This window comes from Embiotoca jacksoni, unplaced genomic scaffold, assembly GCF_022577435.1.
Source record: "Embiotoca jacksoni isolate LCO1_2020_lvr unplaced genomic scaffold, fEmbJac1.0.p SCAF_49, whole genome shotgun sequence".
In the NCBI taxonomy this organism is placed as follows: Eukaryota; Metazoa; Chordata; class Actinopteri; family Embiotocidae; genus Embiotoca; species Embiotoca jacksoni.
The window spans coordinates 1,587,734-1,610,047 of NW_027185402.1; the positions used below are offsets into that span (position 1 = coordinate 1,587,734).

The following is a 22,314-nucleotide window of genomic DNA, read 5'->3' on the forward strand; positions in this document are numbered from 1 at the left end:
GAAAATTAAAAGACAAGCAACATATTATTCCACTTGATATGAAGTGAAAAATATTGTACTTGCTTTATTAATTAGTTAATTTCCACTGAAGGCCGTAGAAACCCAAGTGCAACAGAAGACACTGAAAGTTATACCTTTATTTCCCTTTGCTATAATGTAGAAAAATCTGAATATGATCATATTTTTATGAGTTTGTTTTGAGTTTTTTTTAATATGAACAATGAATGCATGTCAATTAGTTTTATTATTCACTTTCAGGGTATTTTAATGATGACAAACTTCACATTGCTACCATGAATATGGAAGGACATGTCAAGAGTAATATACGAGTATAAAAGCTCAGTGTGAACACTTTCAGCATTGAGTGCTTTATCTGCAGAAATCACCTAAGCAGCAATATGTGGGAGACGAATCATCGGCTAAACCTAATATTTTATAAAAAAAATATGTTGAAACAGTGGGCTGCAACATTGCTCATAATAAAAATCTTTATTTCATTGTGCTCGCAAAATTGCTTTCCACTGCTCTCGAGTAAGCACTATGAAATTGGAATTCAATGTACTTAAGCTGCAATAATGATTGGGCAGCTTGGCAGGCACCCATACGGTGACCTCATAGATTTTGGAGTTGTTGCAGGCCCAGCAGAGAGAAATGAGCATAGAAAGGGTGAAGGCTCATATCTCAGACAGAAAGGACCTCTTGCTTGCATGCGTTTTCAGGCTCAACGAGTGCTCTGCAAGTTCATCTCCATAGCGATGCTGCTATTCAGGAAACATTTACATTGGCCGACTACAACCAACAGGGTTGTTAGACTTTTACATTTAAAGGCTGAATCATAGGATACATAAATCTAACTTTCATCTTTGTTGTGTGATGCATTTTTATTGTGATAGTGGCCATATGTACATTCAAGAGTGAGATTTGCATGCACGGTAACGTTTCAGTGTATCGTAGCCTCTGAAATCTCCTTGTTATCTTGTCGTGCATTCTGTTAACTAAGCAGGAAAGCATTAAGGTTCTAAAGGATAAGCAACGCTAATTATCGTCCTATATAGTGTATAGTTAACTGTATTTGTGTTGTTTGCTGCCTCTTGGGACTGATAGGAGCAGTTGTTGTTGTTTTTGTTTTTTTCTACTCCTCCTCGCCATACAGATATCAATTGTCAGTCGACATCTTAATTGTCAAACGCAGATTTCATATTTATATCATATCTGTATTCATTTGACAATGCAGGAACAGCGCGGGTGTTGCTAATAACATGAATAATGACCTCTTGGTAGTAGAACTGGAATGTGGCTCATTATTAATGTTATAAATTTCACCTGTGCGTTCAAATTGCTCTTGTGTAGGTATTCTTCACGAATGTAGGTCTCAACCAAGCAAACCAAGTTCACAATGAAATGCTTGAACAGCTGTGTGGTTGGCATGAGTTTGTAAAGCTAGTTTTATGCTTTCAGGCAATTATAATGTATTGCAACAGTGCGGGATTTGGCCAACGCAACATACTGAAAATCATCTGATGTTTTGTTTAAAATGTATCTAATTTTATAGTTTATTTGAGTACACGGTGAATGCACTTTTCCTCTCATGCCAAGCATCATGTTGCATTGCTCAGACAGCGCTCTCGCTTCATAACCGCTTCCTCAAGATTATCTGACACTCACCTCATATTCCTGTGAGAACTTGAGGTTGTCATTGGCCTTCAGGCGCTCCAGATGATCTGCCAAGTCCATGACAGGGATCGGAGGGTGGCTAGCCATACCTGTCAATCAGACGGTACTGAAGGTCAGTCACCAGACTTGTAAGAGGGCGTCACCCAAGCACAAACACCCAGTGAATCATTAGATAAGCAGCATGTGGTTAGAACAGGGGAAATGGAAGAGTGGATCTTGTTAGGCTAGTTTGTTCACTCAAAGCAGTGACCATGCTCATAAAGAGAATATGGACACAGAAGCCAATGAGAGGCCATCGAGCACACTTGCCCCACTGGGACTCTCCCTACCGAGAGAGAAGAACGTTATTCACACGGAATGCTGCAGTGGATAGTTAGCGTGACGGAAATGCGCAGACACGAACAAACATCCCAGAAAACAAACAAACGAAAATACATTCAATGTTAGGCCAGATGTTAACATCTGCTTTGAGTGATGACATGTTTTCAGGCTGTCATTTCAAACTCCGCCTCCTGTGATGACATAGCATTAACAGCAGATGGATTAGATGATGATGGGAATACAAGACTTGGCAGGAAAAAAACAAAAAATGGAAAAGGAGAAAGCTGAAAAATAAACCAAATCATGTCAAATGCATAATCGAGACCAACTAACTTGACAAATGGAGGTTACTGGGGTGACTGGGCGCACCTGAACCTGTGGAGGAAACGGCGGTGGAATTAAATACATAGCAGACGTCTTAGCAATGTGATGACTATTTTCTTCACAAAACAGAAGGCAGAAATTGAAATGTGACAAGAAGTAGCTGAATGATTATGTGTATTCTAAATGGGACATTCATTAGTAACATACAAGTCATCATGCTTGAAGCTTTGCTAAGCCACCATGCTTATTTCATGGAAATAAGAAAGCACACAGGGAAGATAAATCCCACCATCACAAACTTGTTGGGAAATTGTGGTATATCATTTCGCATTGACTCTAACCTCAGAATGCTGACATGGTTATGCAACACTCGCATAGCCTACAGCATAAAGTTTCAGCCCTCAATTCAGTTTGCTTTACTTTGACAATGGAGAATTAACATGTTTGAATATTGATGGTCGTTGAGACTTTCCCAAGACAACTTTTTTGCACATGCTGTCACGATCCAGTCTGTGGCCAAAGACCTGCACCTTAAGAATTCATGTGACGTTTTGACACACCACTTGGGTGACAGTTTTTCTCTACAAGGTTGAGGTGATGTTTCATTTTCGTTTCTGGCACAAGTGGGCATTAGCTAATGGAAGCGGCGCTGTTTTCCCACCCACTCTCACGGCTCTCTGAAAGATGGCAAAGGCTGTTTCTATCGCAGCCCACTCCTCAAAACCCATTTCCACCACAGGGGGACAATGAAAGTACCCTTTGCAACACGCCGTCGCTCAAACATCAAGCATCCTTAAGATGAAAATGTCCATTGAGGGGGTAAAGAGGTGAAAGGAAGGATAGAGAGTAGGGGAGATAGGTGGTCTAATGTAGAATCGCTTCAGGACTTGAGAGAAAGTGGTTGGGTGGCAGGGAAAAAAATGTTTGGTCCTTTTTGAGCAGCGAGAGAGCCAAGATACCAGCTCTCAGAAAGGCTGTTAGGGGGGGTGAAAATGATGGCTTGAGAGGCGAGCGAAATAGTGGAGGGATGGTTGAGATCACTCTGAAGCAAAAGGAAAAATACCCCTTTGCTTGGATGAAACTGTCTGTAATGGTCCTAAAATCATTGAAGAGCTTTCATAAATACGCATAATCTTTTGCAAAAATCAGCCTGCAGGGATAATTCATCCTTCTTGCATATTGGCTGACCTGAAAAATATGGCTTTGATATACAACATTATTGGCAGTCTCTGAACACCTGTCGCAAAGCAGCCGTTGCCAGAGGAACTCAAACAGCAGTTAAGTGTGTCACTCAATCAGGACAGGGGCAAAGATGCACACTGCCTTTCCAGGTGATAAATGGACTGCGAGTCCTGTCTTCCCCCGAGGCGAGAAACGGCCACATGACGGAGCCAAGGCATGACCACTGACCACTCACCTCAGCACTAAAGGTCAGAGTGCATAAACACTAGTGTTTACAGCTTGTCGCTACTTTCTCATTGCTTTCAGCTGGCTTGCATACAGACTGAGACATATAGCCATGATGGTTTTTTGTCTCCTTTACCCTTCTGCAGTGCAGCTCCCTGTGACTTCCAGCAGCCACAGTATCAGCCATGCAGGACTGTACTGTTCTGATTAAGCATGACACGTATTGATGACCTGGGTAACCCAGGTGCAGAGGAAGATGACAGATGCCGCCAAACTGACAGGATTGCATTTCTGCCTCTTCATTTTCCACTGAGAAGTGTCTCTAGGGAGGCCAGTGTCAGTTCTGACCCTCTGTGCCTTCTCACAGCACCTGTCCACTGTTCACCTGCAAACTGCTTGCTTTTTTCTCAGCAAAGATGACTTTTTAAAGCATGGGGCTATTAGGCAGAGGTTTAAAATGAAGAAGCGATGGGTGATATTAGGCTAATTGTGAGTATGAGCCTTTTTAAAAGCAAGCAATCAGAAGCATTGGCATTCTTTTCCACAATGCACACTCAGTCTTACATTCACAGTGAATAGCACAAACACATTGAGGTTCATTTTGCATACTTACCGGGTGTTTGGAAGTTGAGACGTCGGAGCTCAACAGGATCAGTGGGATGATGAAGTGGCATTTCTTTGCTGTTGGGGAGACTACCTTTTCTAGCTTCAGATTCTGCTCTTTTTCTGTTGAACAAATGGCAGATTTTAATCAATTCTGATCAATATTTATCTGTTTTGTTCTCAAAACTCTTCATTCTTATTGTATAACCTTCAAGTTTGCCTTGTGGTGTCATGAATAATGAAGGGAGGTATGCAATTAAGGAGGTGACAGGACTACAATCTTTTAGAACATAAAGGCTACAGGGGGTCGACTAAATAACGTCTTCACTTCATAGTATAATACCATCCAGTACAATAGCCCGTAGCTATTAAATACTACTTTTCGTGAAACCTAATATTTCCATTTCAGAGATGGTGTCAGATCGGATGTTGATGCAGCTTCATAGTAATTTGGAAGCTGTAGTTTAGGGTGTTGTTTACAGGTCATTGTGACTTTGTATTTACTACAGGGAAATTGTACTGCATTGTATTATGTTGTTGTGTTTTTATTTGTTCCACTACTTTTTTTAATTTTAGGATAATGTTTTAAGATTCATATGTGTAGAGTCTGTGGTGTTTTATTATTGTCTTTACATATTTTTCCAAACATACTGAATGAATCACTTCCTAGTTTCATAGATGGAAATGCAATATAAAATAATTTGGTGGTTATGTGGCTTTATGATTTCAAAGTTTATTAGTAGGTCAAAATATCTGTGAATTCTCAACAATTGCCTGCTTTCAGAAACAACATCGCATTGCTCATAGTACCTATCATGTGTTTTAACAGTTCAAATACCATGATTTAACAAATTACATCCACTCTGATCAGTTTCTGTATGTTTACATGTAGAGGGATTTAAAAGGAAAGTTTTTTTCTACTTCTTTCTGACTCTTACCTGTCTGGTTTGCTGCTCCATTGGTCAGCAAGAAAAGAAATATCGAGACAACATTAGGGGGTCAGATCGTTGGCTTTATATAATGGAGAATTCCAGAAATGTTTCTTTGGAATAAGTGAATAGCTGCATAACAGACAAACGATACCAATCATATCTCAGTTTTGCTTTGCGTGCGAGATTAGTGATGCTTCACTTCAGAGATCATGCTCAATTATGCAGCCTTGGGGCTCTTTGTTTCAAATACTACAGTTTCCCAGGTGCATCCAAGATTTGTACATTGTATCTCTGCTATTTCAAGCCGTTTCAGCTGATTGCTTCTTGTTCAAGCATAAAAGTCATCTCTTGACTCCTAATTGCTGTGTCTGTCTTTTCCTGCCTACCACTGTTGCATTTATTAGAATCACAAATTATGCATGTTCAAAATTCATGTATGTGATATTGTAAATGCAAATACCCTGTGGTATCACAAATTTGAATGACTGTGTGTAAATTAAGCACATAAAACATTAAAATTTAGGTTTGATACAAAGAAAAGAGACCTGGAACCATTGGTCTGGTAGTAGACATGATCTGTACAATCTGCTCTGATTTATGTTTCTCTACAATTAAGCTGCAAATGCTCAGCCCCATGTCCTTTACTAGAGCTCAACAGAACATGTTTTCTTCTTCTTCTTCTTTTTTTTTTTTTGTGAGCATTGTGTCACATAAAAATTGATCTCGACAAGAGAAATGTCTCCTGGCTGTGCACTGAATGTTCCCAAATGTGGCAGTAACACTAGCTTGGTAATCGATGTGTAAATCTGCATGCCACAAATGGAAACCCTGAAGCCCACCGCACATGTAGTCTACGTTCACTTTCAATTCACCTTTGTATTTTTCAAACCAGAATTTGATATAAATGGGTCCCAATGACAGTACGTTTTTAGCATGAGCCAGAGTAAAGCCGTACGTATCATCTCCTACATTATACGGATACTATTGATGCATTTCTTTGTCTCCAGTATTGCTACTGTTACTGATTTTAGCTTGTGCTGACTCTTCACTTACTAATCTCACCTTTCCAAAATTACACCTTAAGGCCGACTGACAAATTCTACTCAGGCCTGGACATTTGATTGAATGAACGTTGCAGAAAATCTAAACGTTGAGACGAGACAAGAAAGCAAAGGATGGAAAAAAAAAAAAAGTACAGATGTGTGTATGTAAGAAATGCATGAATGTGTCCTGGCAAAACAGAAGGGCAGCATAAGGTCAAAGTCTGGATCGAGAGCCGAGTTCCTCCATGGATTGGGCAGTGGTAAAAGTGGGAGGGGTTGGGGTGGCTGAGAAGCTAGCCCAGGTCCCAAGGCTTTTCTAAAGCTGCACACACATGCAGTGACATGCAGCAGATAGTCAAAGCTCTCCCCTTCTACGCTTGACTGATGAGCGGTGACAGCACGAAGTCCGACTACCACTAAGGGGTTTCAGGCAAAACAGGCCGTTTTGATTCGGTGTGAAAGTGCACTGCAGCAAGTGTTTTCTACTGTGTCAACGTTGTTTTTTTTTTGAGGGTGTTAGTGCGTGCGGGAGGTAGAGGGATGTGTCTGATTAGCTTTCAGTCAATGCACGTGTCTGTGCGAAGGATTGTGGGTGCCTGCACTTGATGTCTTGACAGTTTGGGTAGCTGCAAGCTTGGATTTACTCAAATGAGATTTAAAGCGTGTGCGTTTGCCGAGAGAGAGGGTCATGGATAGTCTGAGGATCAATGCGCCCCAGGCTTCAAGTTCAAATCGTACGCTGAGTGCCTGCATTCAAATGTGCTAATTGAATTTGAATTTGAAATTGAAGATTTGTGTGTGGTAGTGTGTTGGTTTCATTACAGATAAATATGTAATGGCCACACATAAATGTTGAGACGCATTACATGGCAGGAATTTTAAATAAGTAATAATGTGTATGTAGTGCACGTGTTTGCACTCTCCTTGTGTGGTTAAATGTGAAGTTAGTTCCCTCTGAGGTGCATTCATGTGCATCTGTTCTTTTATGTGCTGACTATAATTTCATGTCCTCACCTCTTGTAAAGGAGGATGGCAATGACGATGCATATGATGAAGACCACAGCTAGCACAGGGCCCACCACCCAAATAAGGCCTTCTTCCTCGTCGATGATTGGCTGGGGATCAAGGTCGGCTGACACAACTGGGTCGGAGTACGGGCTGGTCGCATACATGATCTGAGGCAGGGAGAAGCAAGTCACTGATCAGTTCCCCATCATACATAGGGATGGGCATTTCAGGCAAAAATACTAGTTGATAATCGCTCACAACTATTTGATTTTTTTTTTTTTTTTTTTATATTTCAATGACTCATAACCCTCCCTAGTTATAAAATAGGCACCACTTATTTTTTCAATCATCATTTCTTATTGATGCATTTTGGAGCTCTTTTTTTTCCTTTTTTCATTAATTAATCTCATTTGGGGAAATTATTTTTTCCGATGCATCATATTGTTCTTTTAACATCAACTTATCAAAAACGTTCTTTAAATTGCGTTATATCAACATAGATAACTCTAAAGGATGCTATAGATCCAAAACTCTTTGGGAAATGCAAACATATTTAATGCGTTGCTTGAAGACTTACAGAACACATGTTAGCGGGGACTTCTGACAATAACAGCGAGGCCAACAATACAAATTAGAAGCCAATTCAAAGTTTTTCCGTGTAATTTCTGCTAAGCTGCAGTTTGACCAGTCCGAATTATCTACAGTATCTCTCCTATGCAGAAGCCTTGATTGAACCATTTCATATTCTAAGTGAAGATAAAAAAAAAAAAAAAAATAGTCTTGTGGGAAGAAAATATATGCTTCAGTGGGCAAATTAGAGATTTCCCTCCGTCCGTCATTATCGTTTTTGCTCTACCTGAACTCGAGGTTAGTGGAGAGTGTGAGGCAGCACTATAGACCCTGTAGCTCATCAAATCCATCATCTCGCCCGCAGCTGCCTAATCATGCGGCTTTCTGCTCTCCCGTCCAGACAGACACATGCACACATACACACTGGCTGCAGCGGCGGCGATAAGGTGGACCGCACGTAGGACGCAATTAAAGAGCAGCTCTGTTATCGAGGTTTTCTCGCGATCAGCTAAGGTCTTAAGGGGCTTCGCTCCCTAAAGCAGCAAGGGTCAGCTTCTCGGTCCAGCTGCAGCTTTAAGTATTCACGTCAAAGCCTCACGAGGGCTCAGAGTAACACATCTGACCAGACGCAAACTCCGACCCGCCATCAATATGTCGTGGATTTAACCCTCTCTATCTGTTAACATTTTCAGTTTTTACAACAAGGAACAGGATATCACCAGCAGTGGATATCCCAGAGGCAAGCAAGCTCGAATCTGAAAAAAGAGCAGACTTACATTTTCAGACATCTCCAGAACAGCAAGCACAAAAAAGATGTATTCCTGGCCATTCTGGAGTTGCTTGTTTTCAAAGTCCCCATAGATCTTGCCATCTCCCAGGATGAACTGTTCTGGCAGGTCTTTGAAGGAAGCAGCAATATAAGCTTTGGGTTCTGCCTGCCTCTGGAACCGAAGGCCTCTGCTCGTTCGGTTTATCTCCTTCAGCAGCTACAGTAAGGAGTAAGAAGCAGACAGTTGATAACACACAGGGACACGTTCCAGTCCACACTTAAAAACAAATCCACACAAACCAAATCTGTCCTATCTCGAGTTTTTTTTTTTTTTTTCCCCTCTGATTGCCGAGCTGAAACCGCTGATTGCAAAAGGAGGAACATTACAGAAAAGATCAATGACTTATTTCATCTGTTTTTGGACTGCAAAAAATGGTGAGATTAAAAGATTGTGTGGATTTCCAGCATATAAAACAGTTGAGGATTATCCAGCAACTTCAAACAGTAACAAAGAGACTGAATTTATTCAAAAATTACATAGCTCAATTATTTTTTTTCTGGTTGATACAATCAGACACATATTTGCTTAAACATGTCGTCACATTTTTTTTTTCCTAAGTATGAGTGAAAGATGTGCAGAGTGAATTATAAACAATATAAAAAAATGGCTTCAAACCATGTTTTGGCAAGTATTAAAACATATATTCTCAAAATTAAATGTCAAAAATTACCACCCAAAAAATTCCATTTAAATACTTTTTTCTAATGTCACAACTATTTTTTTAAAAGGAATCTTTACATGATAATAATAAAGTTGTATTATAGTCTCATCGAGTAATTATTGTTAGAGCCAATAGTCACACCTTTTCTCTCCAAACCATCAATAATAGAATTGATAATAGTTCCAAGAGGCTGAAAGAAACACCCCGCCCCTCATACAGGCTTATGTCAAAGGACTTTAAATTTCTAGTACAGCACTGATGATAACTATGCTAATCAAATGTGACTACTTTCAGTGTCTCAATGCACAAATAATTGTGTGCGCATGCATGTGCGCGCTGCGTGCAGCTGTCATTCACATTAGAGTGTGTGTGTTCTCGTGTGTGCTCTGTTTTGGCTGCGGGGCTGTTGGTGCTGCCCGATAATGTCTTCAATCATCTCTCCTGTCAACACGGCTAAATCTAGCTGCCCTTGGGAAAAGTTGTGAAAAGGTGAGTGCCAATATTGACAAACAAATAAATTCTGACAGAGGGGTGACTTTTGGGCAATCGGTCAAGGCTACAGACACGGGCCTGTAGGCAGGAGCTGTAAAGCCAATGCTAGATGAGACATGGTGTGTTTTCTTTCAGCCTCCGAGACATGTGATATACTGTGATGGTTGTACAATGGAAATATATTAAATCCCACAATTTTAAAATAAACTATAATTCACCAGAGGGTGTTAAAAGTAAGAATCCTTGGAAGAATTTCAAATTGTTGTAACCAGACAGTAAAAAAAAAAAAAATGGTTTAGAAGTTTCCATTTTTCTGCTTTTCTCTGAGAGAAACAACATGAGCTACATTGAATTTGTAAGAGTATTTGCTTCCAGTGAGGGACACTCCATCTGAAGGAATACCCAGAATGTAATCACAGCTTTTAAGTACATAGTGATAAAAGCTCTCATTTGCTTGCACATTTAGTCATGCATGCAATGCACAGAAGCTCCTGAATTATCTCAACTGGCTAAATATAAAAGTTGTCAAGTGTTTTGTGCATCCGCAGTAGCCTAGATTTGCCTAAAATGAGAAGAGACATGCAGGCCTGATGCAGCTCTTCAGGTAATTACCACAGACACAAAGAGGAGGAGGAGGAGGTGGGGATGGGGTTTGAGTTTGCAGTGCACTTGATGGCTACTTCATCTTCTCATTTCCATATGAACAGTGCTCCCTGCAACTATTTGCGTCAATCAGTGAGACTCATCTCCTGTTCCTCTTGCCCTCTCAACTGCCTCAACTTATTTGTTCCTATTTTGAGAAAATAAATGTGGTATACTCACAGTTATGTAGGCTCTCTTAAGAAGCTTAGTGCCATCAGCAAGTCGTAGAAAAAAATACTTTTTCCCACGAACAATACATTTGAATGTTACATGTTGACTTTTTGGTCCTGTAACCGGAGTCATTATTATCAGATCATCTTCTGAACGTACCTCCTCCAAATTCATCTCATCCGGATTGTCCCAGAGTTTGAAAAACTTGCCAGTGCGCTGCTTCTTCAGAGGTACAACCACCACATAATACCCCCTGGGAAAAAAAAAACAAAAATGTAAAATACAGCATGTTATCACCACCAGTAGACATTGTTTCCCTTCACAAACAAAATCCAATATAACGGTAAGGACAAACACAGCACTGCCTAGTCTCTTTCTTGTCTGATTGTATTAGAGATGGTTGTCTGTTGACCAGAATCTTATGAAAGAGACACGGGTATTTGGGTATTTAGCAAGTGATCTGAATCTTCATCACTCGATTAGAGCCATTTTCTTCCGTTTTTTGTTTAATTTAAGCGTTTTCAGAGAAGTCTAGCAATATGGTTACACCTCACTGAGGCCCCCCAATCGGCTAATTAGGAAACGCCTGTGAACACAAAAAAGAAACAGAATTAGAGGGATTTTCATCCCTTCATCGGGGTGGCAAGAGAGATAACAGACTCCTGCCCCAGTGGGGCTTCCCGGTTGGGCACTGCACTAGCCAGCATTAGCCAGGATGGCAGTGTGGCAAGCTAATGGGAAACTAATTAGCTTAAGCTCTGGCATGGGAGAGGGTGGGCCAAGCGCATCCAGCAAGATCAAAAAACCCAAGTTGGGTTTGAAGCTGCGGTCTGCAATCGGATGTGCTCCTTGGCCTTCTGACAACCCTGGGCTTTGTTGAAAGGCTATAAGAGACTTTATAGGGCTTAGAGGAGTGTGCTTAAATGAGTTGGGCTGCTCCAGTGTGTAATGACTGAGGTGAAGTGGATATTACACTGAAATGCAGGGATGAATATAAATGATTGTTTTGGAAGAATTACCCCTGACAAGGTCATCTGTCAAGTCAACTTGTTTATTTCCATTCACAAAGCAACAGTGAGACATGATCATCAGAGTGACGTCTGTACCAGTCAAATATCCAACAGGAGATATTTTGTTATAAAGTCAGATTATATTGTGTTTGATGCAGTTTTCAGTTGCATGAAAGGCAGGACCAGGATTTCAGGGTTTTCAGAGCTGAGTCAGAAATGCCCTTTCCCAGATGGCGTATGGACTTGTGGGTAATTTTGAGACGAGATTAAAATGAAATATAGACTAATAATTGAACTGGCACAATTTAAGTTGACCCGGGGGCTTCTCAACTCGTGATTCAAATCATCACTGTTCAGGGTGCGGCTGAAATAACAAACTACAAGAAATCACCTCTACTTTTATCATTTCTGCTCACCTCACTCTCTCAGATGTCTGCACTGATGGCAGCGTTACAGTCACCATGCCGTCCGAGTTTGTCTTGCCAATCAGGTAGGGTTTGGTGCGGAGGATGTCTGGGGCTGTCATGGTGGACACGCGATGCTGCAGACCCCCGGCGCTGTTGCCGCGATTGGTCAAGAGGAAGGAATACTGGGTTTCAGGCTGGAGACCTGTGATTAGCTTCTGGGTTAGCTTCCCATCCACCTCAACGCTCTGCCCATTGTCGTAGAGGATCTGCAAGCAAAATTAGTCGACGTTTCACATACTAGTGACGGACTGTATGCGTTCTGATGTATCATAGTTTCCAACAGTGTAAGTTAACTGAATCAGATTTAATTTCAGTATTGTATAGTGTATTGTAATCCATATGGACGTGTTTTAGCTTGGCCATTCTCACAGTGAAAGGTTGAGCGGGGTTGTAGGTGTCTGGAATTTCCCAGGTCAGCAACACTGATGTCTTCATGGCAGCTCTCACGTGGAAATTTTTTGCAAACACTGCTAAAAGAAAGGGGGAGCAGGTGATTTAGACACAAAATATCTCTATTTTTATCTACTGCCAATGGTCCCACACCAGCGCTTACCTGATAAAGTCTCCTTCAAAACCAGGCTCAAAGCAGCAATACACTGAACTCAACACTGTCCTCTTACCTTCTTACAAACACCAACTCTTAAAATTAATGACTGACCTTTACTTAACTGACAAGACACAAAGAGACATACATACTTACACCATACGAGTTTCTTAAATCATTCTTAGATTAAAGAGCCTAGGGATAGGGCAATACGTTAATACCAAAGTCTTCTAGTTGAGTCCATACTTTGTCAACAGAGGAAGTTGCTGTGGTTGGAAAGGGCTGAGCTGGGAAAGGTTGGTTTTAAAAGGGAAAAGGCAAAGAGAGTTCAGGGACTGGTCCTACCTTGATCCACAGGCTGTGTCCTGAATTGGACACTTGGGCTATATGGACCAGAGCCCTTGCTGGTGAAGGCACACATTTTAATATCATAAGTGGTATCTGCCCTAAGCCCGTCCAGGATGACTGTTGATTCCGGGGCGGTGATGAAGAGTTCGGAGGGACTGCGTGGGCTGTTGATGTCCTTATACTGCAGAGCGTATTTCACTATTTGGCCGTTTCGCTCTGCCAGCAAAACAGGTTGCCAGCTAACCTGAATGGTGGCGGTGGTGGCACCCTCTGCTGTAATGCTCTGAGGGTAGCCGCTTGGAACATCCTCATTTGTGGTGACTTCTTTGACCGTCTCTTCACCAAAGCCCACCTTGTTGCGCGCTGAAAGGCGGAAAGTGTATGAGGCTCCCTTATGGATCTCTTTGGTTGTGTAGTGGTTCTCTCGCTCGGGAAACTCAATGACAGTCAGCGGATCCACATCTTTGCGGCCAAAGCGAAGGCGATAGCCTTGCAGGGCCCCGTGGGTTACTGCTGGGGGATGCCACTGGAGGAGAGCTGTGCCCATGTTGGTTGTACTGACCATAAGCCGAGGTTTATCAGGAACTAATAGTAGCAATGGAGAAAGGGACAACTTGTTACAAATATGGAGAACCATGTTTCTCAGGCATTCAGTATCAGTTAATCTCCTATCTGTGTGTCTTTTACTGTGACATAACACTGTCAAAAGAGATGAGAACAAAAGGTGAGCTTGAGTGTCCTTATTTTAGTTTTTTGTCAATCTGTCAGTACATTTTTCATAATTTGTATGTGTTGCGTGTCATGCCCCGTGGTAAGGGAGAATTCACACTTTACACATTCACTGACAGGAGTGAATAGTGCTTGGCATAGTGCATACTGCTTTTTTTCCTTATTAAGTGCAGTTTCCTTGCTTTGCTTGGTGGAAATGCAGTTTCATATAAACAAATATTACATTAGGAGAGAAATAGTGGGGGTTTGTCAGCTGTGATGGTTACGTTACCTGCGCCAGTGGTAGTGATCAGCTTGGGTTTGCTGCGTGCACCATCGCCCTTTGTTGTGTAGGCTGCCACGGTAACTGAATACGTGGTGTCAGCATGCAGCTCTGTGATGATCATTTCCTGTAAAGATGCACGACTTTAGTTTCCAGGACAGTCATTTGCTGATTTTTCAGGAACAGCACAAGCAAGCAGACGGATAGAAGTGGGATGTGATACGAGCATTATCATCACAAACAGACACATTCTCTCAGCATTTACTCTAAAGTGATGCATACACTGGACGAGGATAGTGTGGATAAGATTTAAGTCATAAATAACGTGTATTTTCCTTTTGTATGCGACAACATAACTTGGAAATACTAGCATTTGCAGTTTGGTCAGTTTAATTTGAATTTCCTTTGAGCGAAATGTTAGTCAAAAAGTTCCATTTGCAGTTTATAAAGGTAAACTTTGGTACATTGAGAAATAATGCTCAAACAATTAGTGGAAATCAGGCCATGAACTCCTATTGCACCAGGATGTCGAGATGTGCACACCATGCCATTCATGCAGAAGATGAGAGCAGGGGGAAGCAATATTGGGATTTTTTTTTTTTTTTAGCTTAGCTACTCACATGTTCAGTTGAATCATCATATTCCCACTGATTATGACATCATAATAGGGAGAGAAAAGATACGAGAAATAAGGCCAGGTACAGACTTAAATCACTGGTGAGAAAAATATACACACACAGCTTATCTGCAGCCACCAAATGAATTAGTTTGTTGATGAAAATATTTATCGTAATAGTAATCATATATATATGTGTATATAGATAAATATACACCAAGCTTGCGTATCCAGTTGAATTGTAATTAATGACACAACGATTAAATAGTCACTAAGTTCCATAGGTGATGTTACATTATTAAAGATTCATTATTTTTCAATTCCAGATAAAAGACTTTGCCATAGCCCATGTATAGATGAGGGAGAAAGCGATACTGTGTGTCTGAGGGATGAGGTGGCTGGCTGAGGGGGTGTCGTACCTGGGCATCATCAATCAGGATGTCCTTGATGACTGGCTGTCCTGTGGGCTCCCCATTAACCATCCTGACATAGTGCACCTGGTACCCTCGGATCTGACCGTGCTGCTTGGTGGGCATCGGTGAACGCCAGATCACTTTAATTGATGAGGAGTTGACAGCCTCCACCTCGACTTTACGAGGTGGCCCGCTAGGAACTGGAGGAACACCATGGGATAGAAGAAAAAAGGTCAAAATTATAGAGAACCTCTTCACCCTCTTTTTAAATCTTGCCCAAAGCCGGAGCGCAAAATGCTGCAGTGACCAAAAAAATCACAAAAGTGTAGCAAACTGCAACAAGCACTGCATGACATCAATATTCCAACAATGGTAAGGGGAAAAAACAACAGCAAAAACAGGTCTGACAACTGACCTAATCTTGGAACATTAAAAATGGGTAGAGTGGATTTTAAAAACATGGAATAAAAATGTGTTTTGCCAAAATAGAAAAAATGGAGCCAAAGGGGGCTTCAAGAGTTTCAAATGCTTGAAGCACTACAAGAAGTTTGGCTATGGAGCAAGGAAAAAAAATGAATAAAAAATGATTTTATCACATGAGGGAAAAAAAAAATGGCCTTCAAAAAATTCTTCCACCTTTTGTTATTCCCACTGTCCAGAACTAAAAAAAGTGAATTACATAAAAAATGCTGCCATTCAAAAATAAAAACTGCAGACAATATGTCAAAGTTGAAAATGACAAAAAAGTGACAGTTGGGACTGGAAGTTGGAGGCCTGCAGCTGAAAATGCCATACCATGTGTTGAAATTGAGCAGCGTAGGGGAAAAAAAAAAATGCCCCAAAAAAGTCACATATGAGTCACAGTTTGTTTGGGGGAAAAAAAAGTGTCCAAAATGGGGCATAAAGTATCGAGTTTTAACAGTCCTATTAGAAGCGGGCAGAGGGAGTAGAAAGAAGAGGGATTTGTAGATATAGGCAAAGTTGTTAGTATTTGATGGGGTAGGTTAAGAAGGGTAGATTTGCAGCTGGAGCTTTGTTTTAGTGAACACATACCATCCTCCTCTGTGCGGATGAGCTGTGGCAGGCTCTCCGGTCCTGCTCCGACATCTGTATGAGCAGTGACAGTCACACGATACTCTGTCCATTTTTCCAAATTTTCCAAAAGGTACTTGGAGCTTTCAGGAGGGATGCTGGAGATTTGCCGAGTAGTCGTATCTTCGCCTTCAGTTGCAGCGTAGTGGATGGTGTATTGCGTTATGAATCCATTTTGTAATTCCAGTGGGGGTGGCCGCCAACTTACCCGGATGTTGGTGGAGCTGGCGCTATAGCACTTGACTTCCTGAGGTGGGCCCGAGGGTTCTGGTTGGTGGGTTGGATTTGGAGCAGGTGCAGGTTTTTTTGTTGTTGTTGTTGTTGTTTTGTTTGGTGAGGCCATTCATTGAGTTGATTTGATTTTTTCAAAAGGAGTTTCAGTTTTTGTTTTGATCGGGGTGATGATGGTAGAATTGACCAAACAAAGGAAAAAGAAGAGGAAAATAAAATGACACAAAATGAGGAAAAAGCACAAGGACTTATGTGGATAAATAAAAATGTAAATAAGCAAAACATCACAAATAAAGACAAAATGAAAGACAAACACAAACGTGTACACGCTCATGATGAATGGAAGGTGTTGATTGGAAAAAGGACAGCTTCACCATATGTAACCTACCTTTGTCATGAAAAAATCAATAAAAACAACAAAGAGAAACAAAAATCACATATCCTAAAAGACTATTTCTTAGATCCCTGAATTCTTAAATGAAAACCTAAACCTATTTCTTCTGAAGTCTTTTAAGATAAACCATTTCAAAATAAGTACGTGAGAAATTTGGCAAGCAGTTACCATCAATCCAAAAACATAAAGGTTGATGCTGTAACTAGTTCAAAATAGAAAAATGTTGTATTTGTCACCAACCTTTCCGAAGCCTGTTGGTTTGTGGTAAAAGCCTGATTGTACAACAGAGAACTTCCCAAGGAGACATGACTGATTTATTAGATTCTGATCACATTGGCATGCACTTTTGTCTTGTTATTAACTTCATCATTTACCTCAGAACAAACATCTGGACAGAGTTTGAACTTCTGAGCTTTTATACCCACCTGATCTCTGCCCCTTGTCTTTCAGAGCCCTCAGATTTATGTTAATGTCCAAAGTCTTTTTTTTTTTTTTCTTTTTTTTTCTTTTATGAACTGATAGGAAATCTGTGACTGGTAATCAAAATTAGATTGCAATGAATTTAGATTAATCTTATAAAACACAACATAATCCAATTTTTCATGACCTGTTCCATAAATCTGAGGTCTGATGTCCCTAACTACAAGGACAGTACTGGCTTTGAGCTTTCTATGATATTAGAACTCCAAAACTTTCTCGAGTCTAATTTAAATTGAGTATTAATATGACAATTGAATGAAATGGGAAAGTCCCTTTGACATCCAGAGAATTGGTTCTTGCAGCTGCAGCGACATAGAAAGCTCAGTCTCAAAACTTGTCTATTCTATTATATTTGGCTGACATGTAATGTCAAGAGACAAGGCTTCCTAAAGGCCAGCCATGCCCTTTCATTTACAAAAAAAAACACATAGATGTGAGCATCCATATAAATGATTCAAGACTTTATCATTCATTTAAGTCAGGGCTGTTTTTGCACAACAAAGGTGGAGAGTGGTAGTTTCTATAACCTTGTCTCCTGACTTCACAGGAAAGCCCGGATACACTGTCCATGCAACCTTTTCAAAGTGAATACTGCATGGTCAGGTAGACTTCATAACACTTATTTACTATATTTAATGTTTACATCTTTGCTATTTTCAAATGCATCAAATATTGAAAGAAAAATCTTCTTTGCTTTATCTGTGCTCAGTAGGACCTTCCTGACATTTTTTTTTTTTTGGTCCCCTTTTGGATTTTGCAGCACATGTAAAATTTGGAATGCATTTGAAAATATGTTCCTTCCCAAATAGTTTAAACCCAGATAAGGAAGAAGACCTACGTGTCTGTGGCGTTTCTGCAGAGATCTCACTGGTGTAAGCTCCAACTCCGTGTTTACTACGGGCCGCCAGCCGAAAAGTATAAGTAGTGAAGGGCTTCAACTCCTTCAGTAGGTACGTTGTTGTCGGCTCAAAGCTGATTCGTTTCTGTGGAGAAAGTTTGTTGTTGTTACCTTTTATATAAAAAAGATTGAGTTTGAAAAGTGCAAAGGAATACTGTTTATGAATAAAAACATAGTGTCCTTTCAGGTGTAGAAAAAATAAGTTGAAGAGAATCAAATTCAATTGTCAGAATTGAAGTGATATTCGTCTTTAATATTTTATTTATAAGGCTTTACATTAATAGACAAGTTATATGTAAAAGTAATACTTACTTATGTTAAGAATAAAAGCTATTAACCTTCACCATAAAGTATGAACTACTCCTGACTGTTGAAACACCAAAAATAGATTGGTAGAAAAATTGCTGCATTATTCAGTTTTGTTTAAAGTTGTTATTTACCATACCTAATATGCTTTTTATATCTTATAAGACACTTATAATGAAATAATTGCTATGTATTCAACCCTTAATTAGTAAATCAGCATCAGGTTAATGCATATAAATGACAAACTTGTCGAGAGTAGACCAACTTGTCTTCTATCATCCTATTATTTATTTATAGTATTTGCGTGAATATCATAGTTAGACGAAAGCCCTATTATACAACTATATTCAAAGTAATAGCAGTCCTATTACTGCACAATCATATTTTCTTATTGAGGAATTTAGAGCATTTCATTGGTTATTACAGACTTGACACCTGAAGGGTTCACAACCCCAAATATTGTATAATAATTACCTCCTCTTTGTCGTCTCTCTTTCTGTACATAAGTTCATATCCTGTGACTTGGTTTTCTTGTCCAGTCTGTGCCGGGGCAATCCATGACAGTAAAATACTTGTTTCTGATTTGGCCTCTCCTTTGAATTCAGTTGGTTGGGCGGGAACTGCAATCGGAATGGAAAGATGAATTAATTACTCTCCACATTCTGCATGATTCATTGTCATTACAGTCACACTTGCACAGACGCAACTTAGTGGTTGAGTTATTGCAACAGCAGCCGCATTGAATTTCAGACAATGCAGCTGTTTCACCCAAATTAGTAACCCACTAAATAGTAATGCTTACTTAATGCTGAAAAAAAAATTTGACTTTTCCTAAGTAAACAACCAGGCATTTGGATTTTTTTTTTTTGTTCCTAGTTAACTTTATCATATGAAAGAATTTTTCCTACTCGAGAGAGCTCATTGAAGAGTTTCTTGACAGCCTAAGGATGTTTATTTGTTTACTGCTCTGTAACCCACTAATGAGCATCAGTGGCTCAAAAATGTGGTTGCAAAAATGCTTGTGACTCTCAAAGTTTAATTGTGGAGGAAAAACATTTCTTGAACTTGTTCAGTTGGTAGTATGATGAACTGTCAGTTTGGTTCTCGTGCAATGTAAGCAAACCCACCTCCCGTCTTTGCGATGATTTGAAGGTCAGGAGAAAGAGGTCCATCGCCTACTGAGGTGTAGGCCAGAACCTTGATGTAGTAGGTCTTATTTGGGATAAGGCCCTGGATGGTGACAAAGTTAGCCCCCCGAACAATCTGCTTCTCCCAGAGGTTGACGTGCTGGGTGGAATCCATGGTGTAGTAGACTCGGTAGCCCATGATCTGCCCGTTGGCCTCCTCCGGTTCATCCCACTGGATGACAGCTGTGGTGGCGCTCATCATGTGACCCCGGACTTGCCTCGGTGCTGTGCTGGGTGCCTGCTCAGCTGTCTTGGCCTCAATGCTCTCACTGGGGGGCCCTCGGCCGATGTTGTTTACCGCCACCACACGGAACTCATAATCAGAGTAGGGACTGAGGCCCCCCACACTGTACCTAGTGGTGGCGACGCCATCGATCTCCTTGTACAAGTCCTCTGAGTACTTGGACTTGTGTTGGATAATATAGTAGGAGACTGGTTCGGGATTGCCAGAGTCCCAAGTCAATGTTATGCTGGTGGCTGTGCGCTCTGTCACTACAGGGATGCCAGGAGCCTTGGGCAATGCTGTGATGATAGTGATTACATAAATATTAATAGAAATGCAAAATATAGGGTAAACATTACAAAGTTTTACCTCTGCAGAGTAGTTTATTTTTTATTATAAGCCGTAGAGACTTTATTTTGTTGATGGCTGTCTTATATGGATTTCATTCATTTACCAGACCGTTGCACATGATACTGATGATACACAGGATATCTGGAGTCATAGGAGACTCATGTGTTGTGTGAATTCTATTAGATGGTGGTGGTGGTGGGCGGTAATCTTAATATTATTTCCCTTTTTGAGTTTACATTTTTGTAAAAATGGTGCTTAAAGGCATCTGTACTCCCATGTTCAGTCTTTGGGAGTGCTGTCGTCATTAATCTTATATTTCCCAGTGTTTATCACTTTAATAATTACACAGGTAAATTTATTGCTTTAATTCCGACACACCATGGCACAAGGCAAAAAAAATATCAGGGCAATAGATTGTCTTTATATGCCATCTGAAGTGTGCTTCTGGGGGAGCCCCGGCCAGACTGTTATATTGTGACTAATATCTCTGTTGTGTCTTAGGAAAACAAAGCTGTGTGTGTGTTTGTGAGTCTGTCCCTAGTGTGCACGTGAATATGGCGACACCAATCTGGGATATCTTTCTGGTCCGCTGCAGTGTAGATATGATTACACTCAGATAAGTACCATGTCTACGGAGGACACCAAACAATACTCACTAGGTTTCACCCTCCTCCTTACATCTTGCGAGCAGAAATGGTGAGCTTGTGGCTCTGTAGCTCCCCAGCTGAGTGTTAAGCACTTCACTATATTCTCAATCTGGCATGTAATGCACTGAGGCTGGTGCCAAGGCTTGTCACAAGCTTTAAGGAATCCTGTACAGATGACTTATCGTGGCAGTGAGAGGTAAATATGTGTCTTCAAAGCACTGCCAGTAGTGTCTGCTCGGATAGTTTACTAATGACAAATACTATCAGCAAACTGAAGCACATGTCTTAACTGCACACAGAATTTGAAACACTTTGAGAAAAGCACTTTCACTGAACTATTCAGAACTCTAGCCGTGCAGTCTATAAGAGTAAGAAGAACCAGAAGCTCCTTTACCTTTCACTGTTATCTGTGCCACAGCCTCTATCACCCCAAGGGTTGACATGGCCACACAGGTGTAGTTGGCCGACTGCCGGACGTCGGTAAGCTCTAAGACGTTCCGTCCAATGGGCATGTCGTCCTCCGGCGTGAGGTCCTCCGCGCCCAGCATCCACTTAACATATGGCATGGGAGAGCCCACTGCCACACATGTGATATTGACACTGCCGCCTGGCATGATCTCATTGTCTGTAGGTGGAATGGAGAATCGCGGTGGCACCCGGCGCACTGAAAAAAGACAGAACATAGTGTGAAAACCAAGTAGACAATGATCTGTGTTCTCCTCAAATGTTGCCCGAAAGAAAAACAATATTTTACGAGAATGTTAATAAAATGTTAAAGATTTAACTGCAGAATTAATCAAAACTGAAATCTGTTTCTCGGTAAATTATTTATGATGGCTTGATAAAGGTTAAGAAAACACATTTTAATCACATTCCATCCAAGACTTGGATTTAGTGGTGAATGGGTTAACACCAACACAAGCACCATGCACAAAATACTGCATCACCATCAGTACAGATATACAGAAGTGCTAGAGAGTCAAAAGCACCCCACAGTTGTATGCAAACAAACAACTCGTGGGCTGCGCACTTCCAGCTGATGTGAGATAATGTGCCGCATCACATTCTCACATCACACAGAAATAAAGATAATACACTTGAGAAGCCGCACACGCGACACAAAGGACTGGTGTTTTTCTGCGCTTTTTAGGCTCAGTTGCGATACAAACCATAGCTGTCAAATGTATATGCATCTACACTCTGGATCAACTTTGGAGTGAGAACACTCATTTGAAGTAAATACATAAAACTATTGGCATAGTCTCACAAGGCTAAGTGACATTCCTGTATTTCTATTTATGTACAAGTTACAGAAGAAAACAAGCCTGTCATGCTTGTAAACAACGCAGGGTGATTGATAATAAAAGATTAACTTTAAAAGTGGCTGTCAACTTTAGAAATGTGCCAAACAGTGCAGAAGATACAAGTGTCTCATACA

At 40.7% G+C, this 22,314-nt stretch overlaps 1 protein-coding gene across 39 annotated transcripts in view; it reads right to left on the minus strand.

Moving 5' to 3' along the window:
* Nucleotides 1–22,314, minus strand: part of LOC138210910 (receptor-type tyrosine-protein phosphatase delta-like) — a 348,424-nt gene that overhangs the window by 19,143 nt on the left and 306,967 nt on the right. For 9 of the 39 annotated variants that reach the window (XM_069170312.1, XM_069170313.1, XM_069170304.1 and 6 more), the window contains 18 exons: nt 21,271–21,540; nt 19,596–20,177; nt 18,943–19,088; nt 18,103–18,247; nt 16,121–16,426; nt 15,074–15,267; nt 14,659–14,685; nt 14,048–14,165; nt 13,045–13,632; nt 12,525–12,625; nt 12,105–12,361; nt 10,838–10,931; nt 8,659–8,868; nt 7,319–7,479; nt 5,268–5,279; nt 4,340–4,452; nt 2,329–2,370; nt 1,666–1,763 (listed from right to left, as the gene is read on the minus strand). In XM_069170312.1, coding sequence (XP_069026413.1) covers nt 1,666–1,763; nt 2,329–2,370; nt 4,340–4,452; nt 5,268–5,279; nt 7,319–7,479; nt 8,659–8,868; nt 10,838–10,931; nt 12,105–12,361; nt 12,525–12,625; nt 13,045–13,632; nt 14,048–14,165; nt 14,659–14,685; nt 15,074–15,267; nt 16,121–16,426; nt 18,103–18,247; nt 18,943–19,088; nt 19,596–20,177; nt 21,271–21,540 — 3,464 coding nt within the window. The remainder of the gene's footprint in view (nt 1–1,665; nt 1,764–2,328; nt 2,371–4,339; nt 4,453–5,267; nt 5,280–7,318; nt 7,480–8,658; nt 8,869–10,837; nt 10,932–12,104; nt 12,362–12,524; nt 12,626–13,044; nt 13,633–14,047; nt 14,166–14,658; nt 14,686–15,073; nt 15,268–16,120; nt 16,427–18,102; nt 18,248–18,942; nt 19,089–19,595; nt 20,178–21,270; nt 21,541–22,314) is intronic. The other 30 variants (XM_069170318.1, XM_069170317.1, XM_069170316.1 and 27 more) reach the window with 14 other exon arrangements.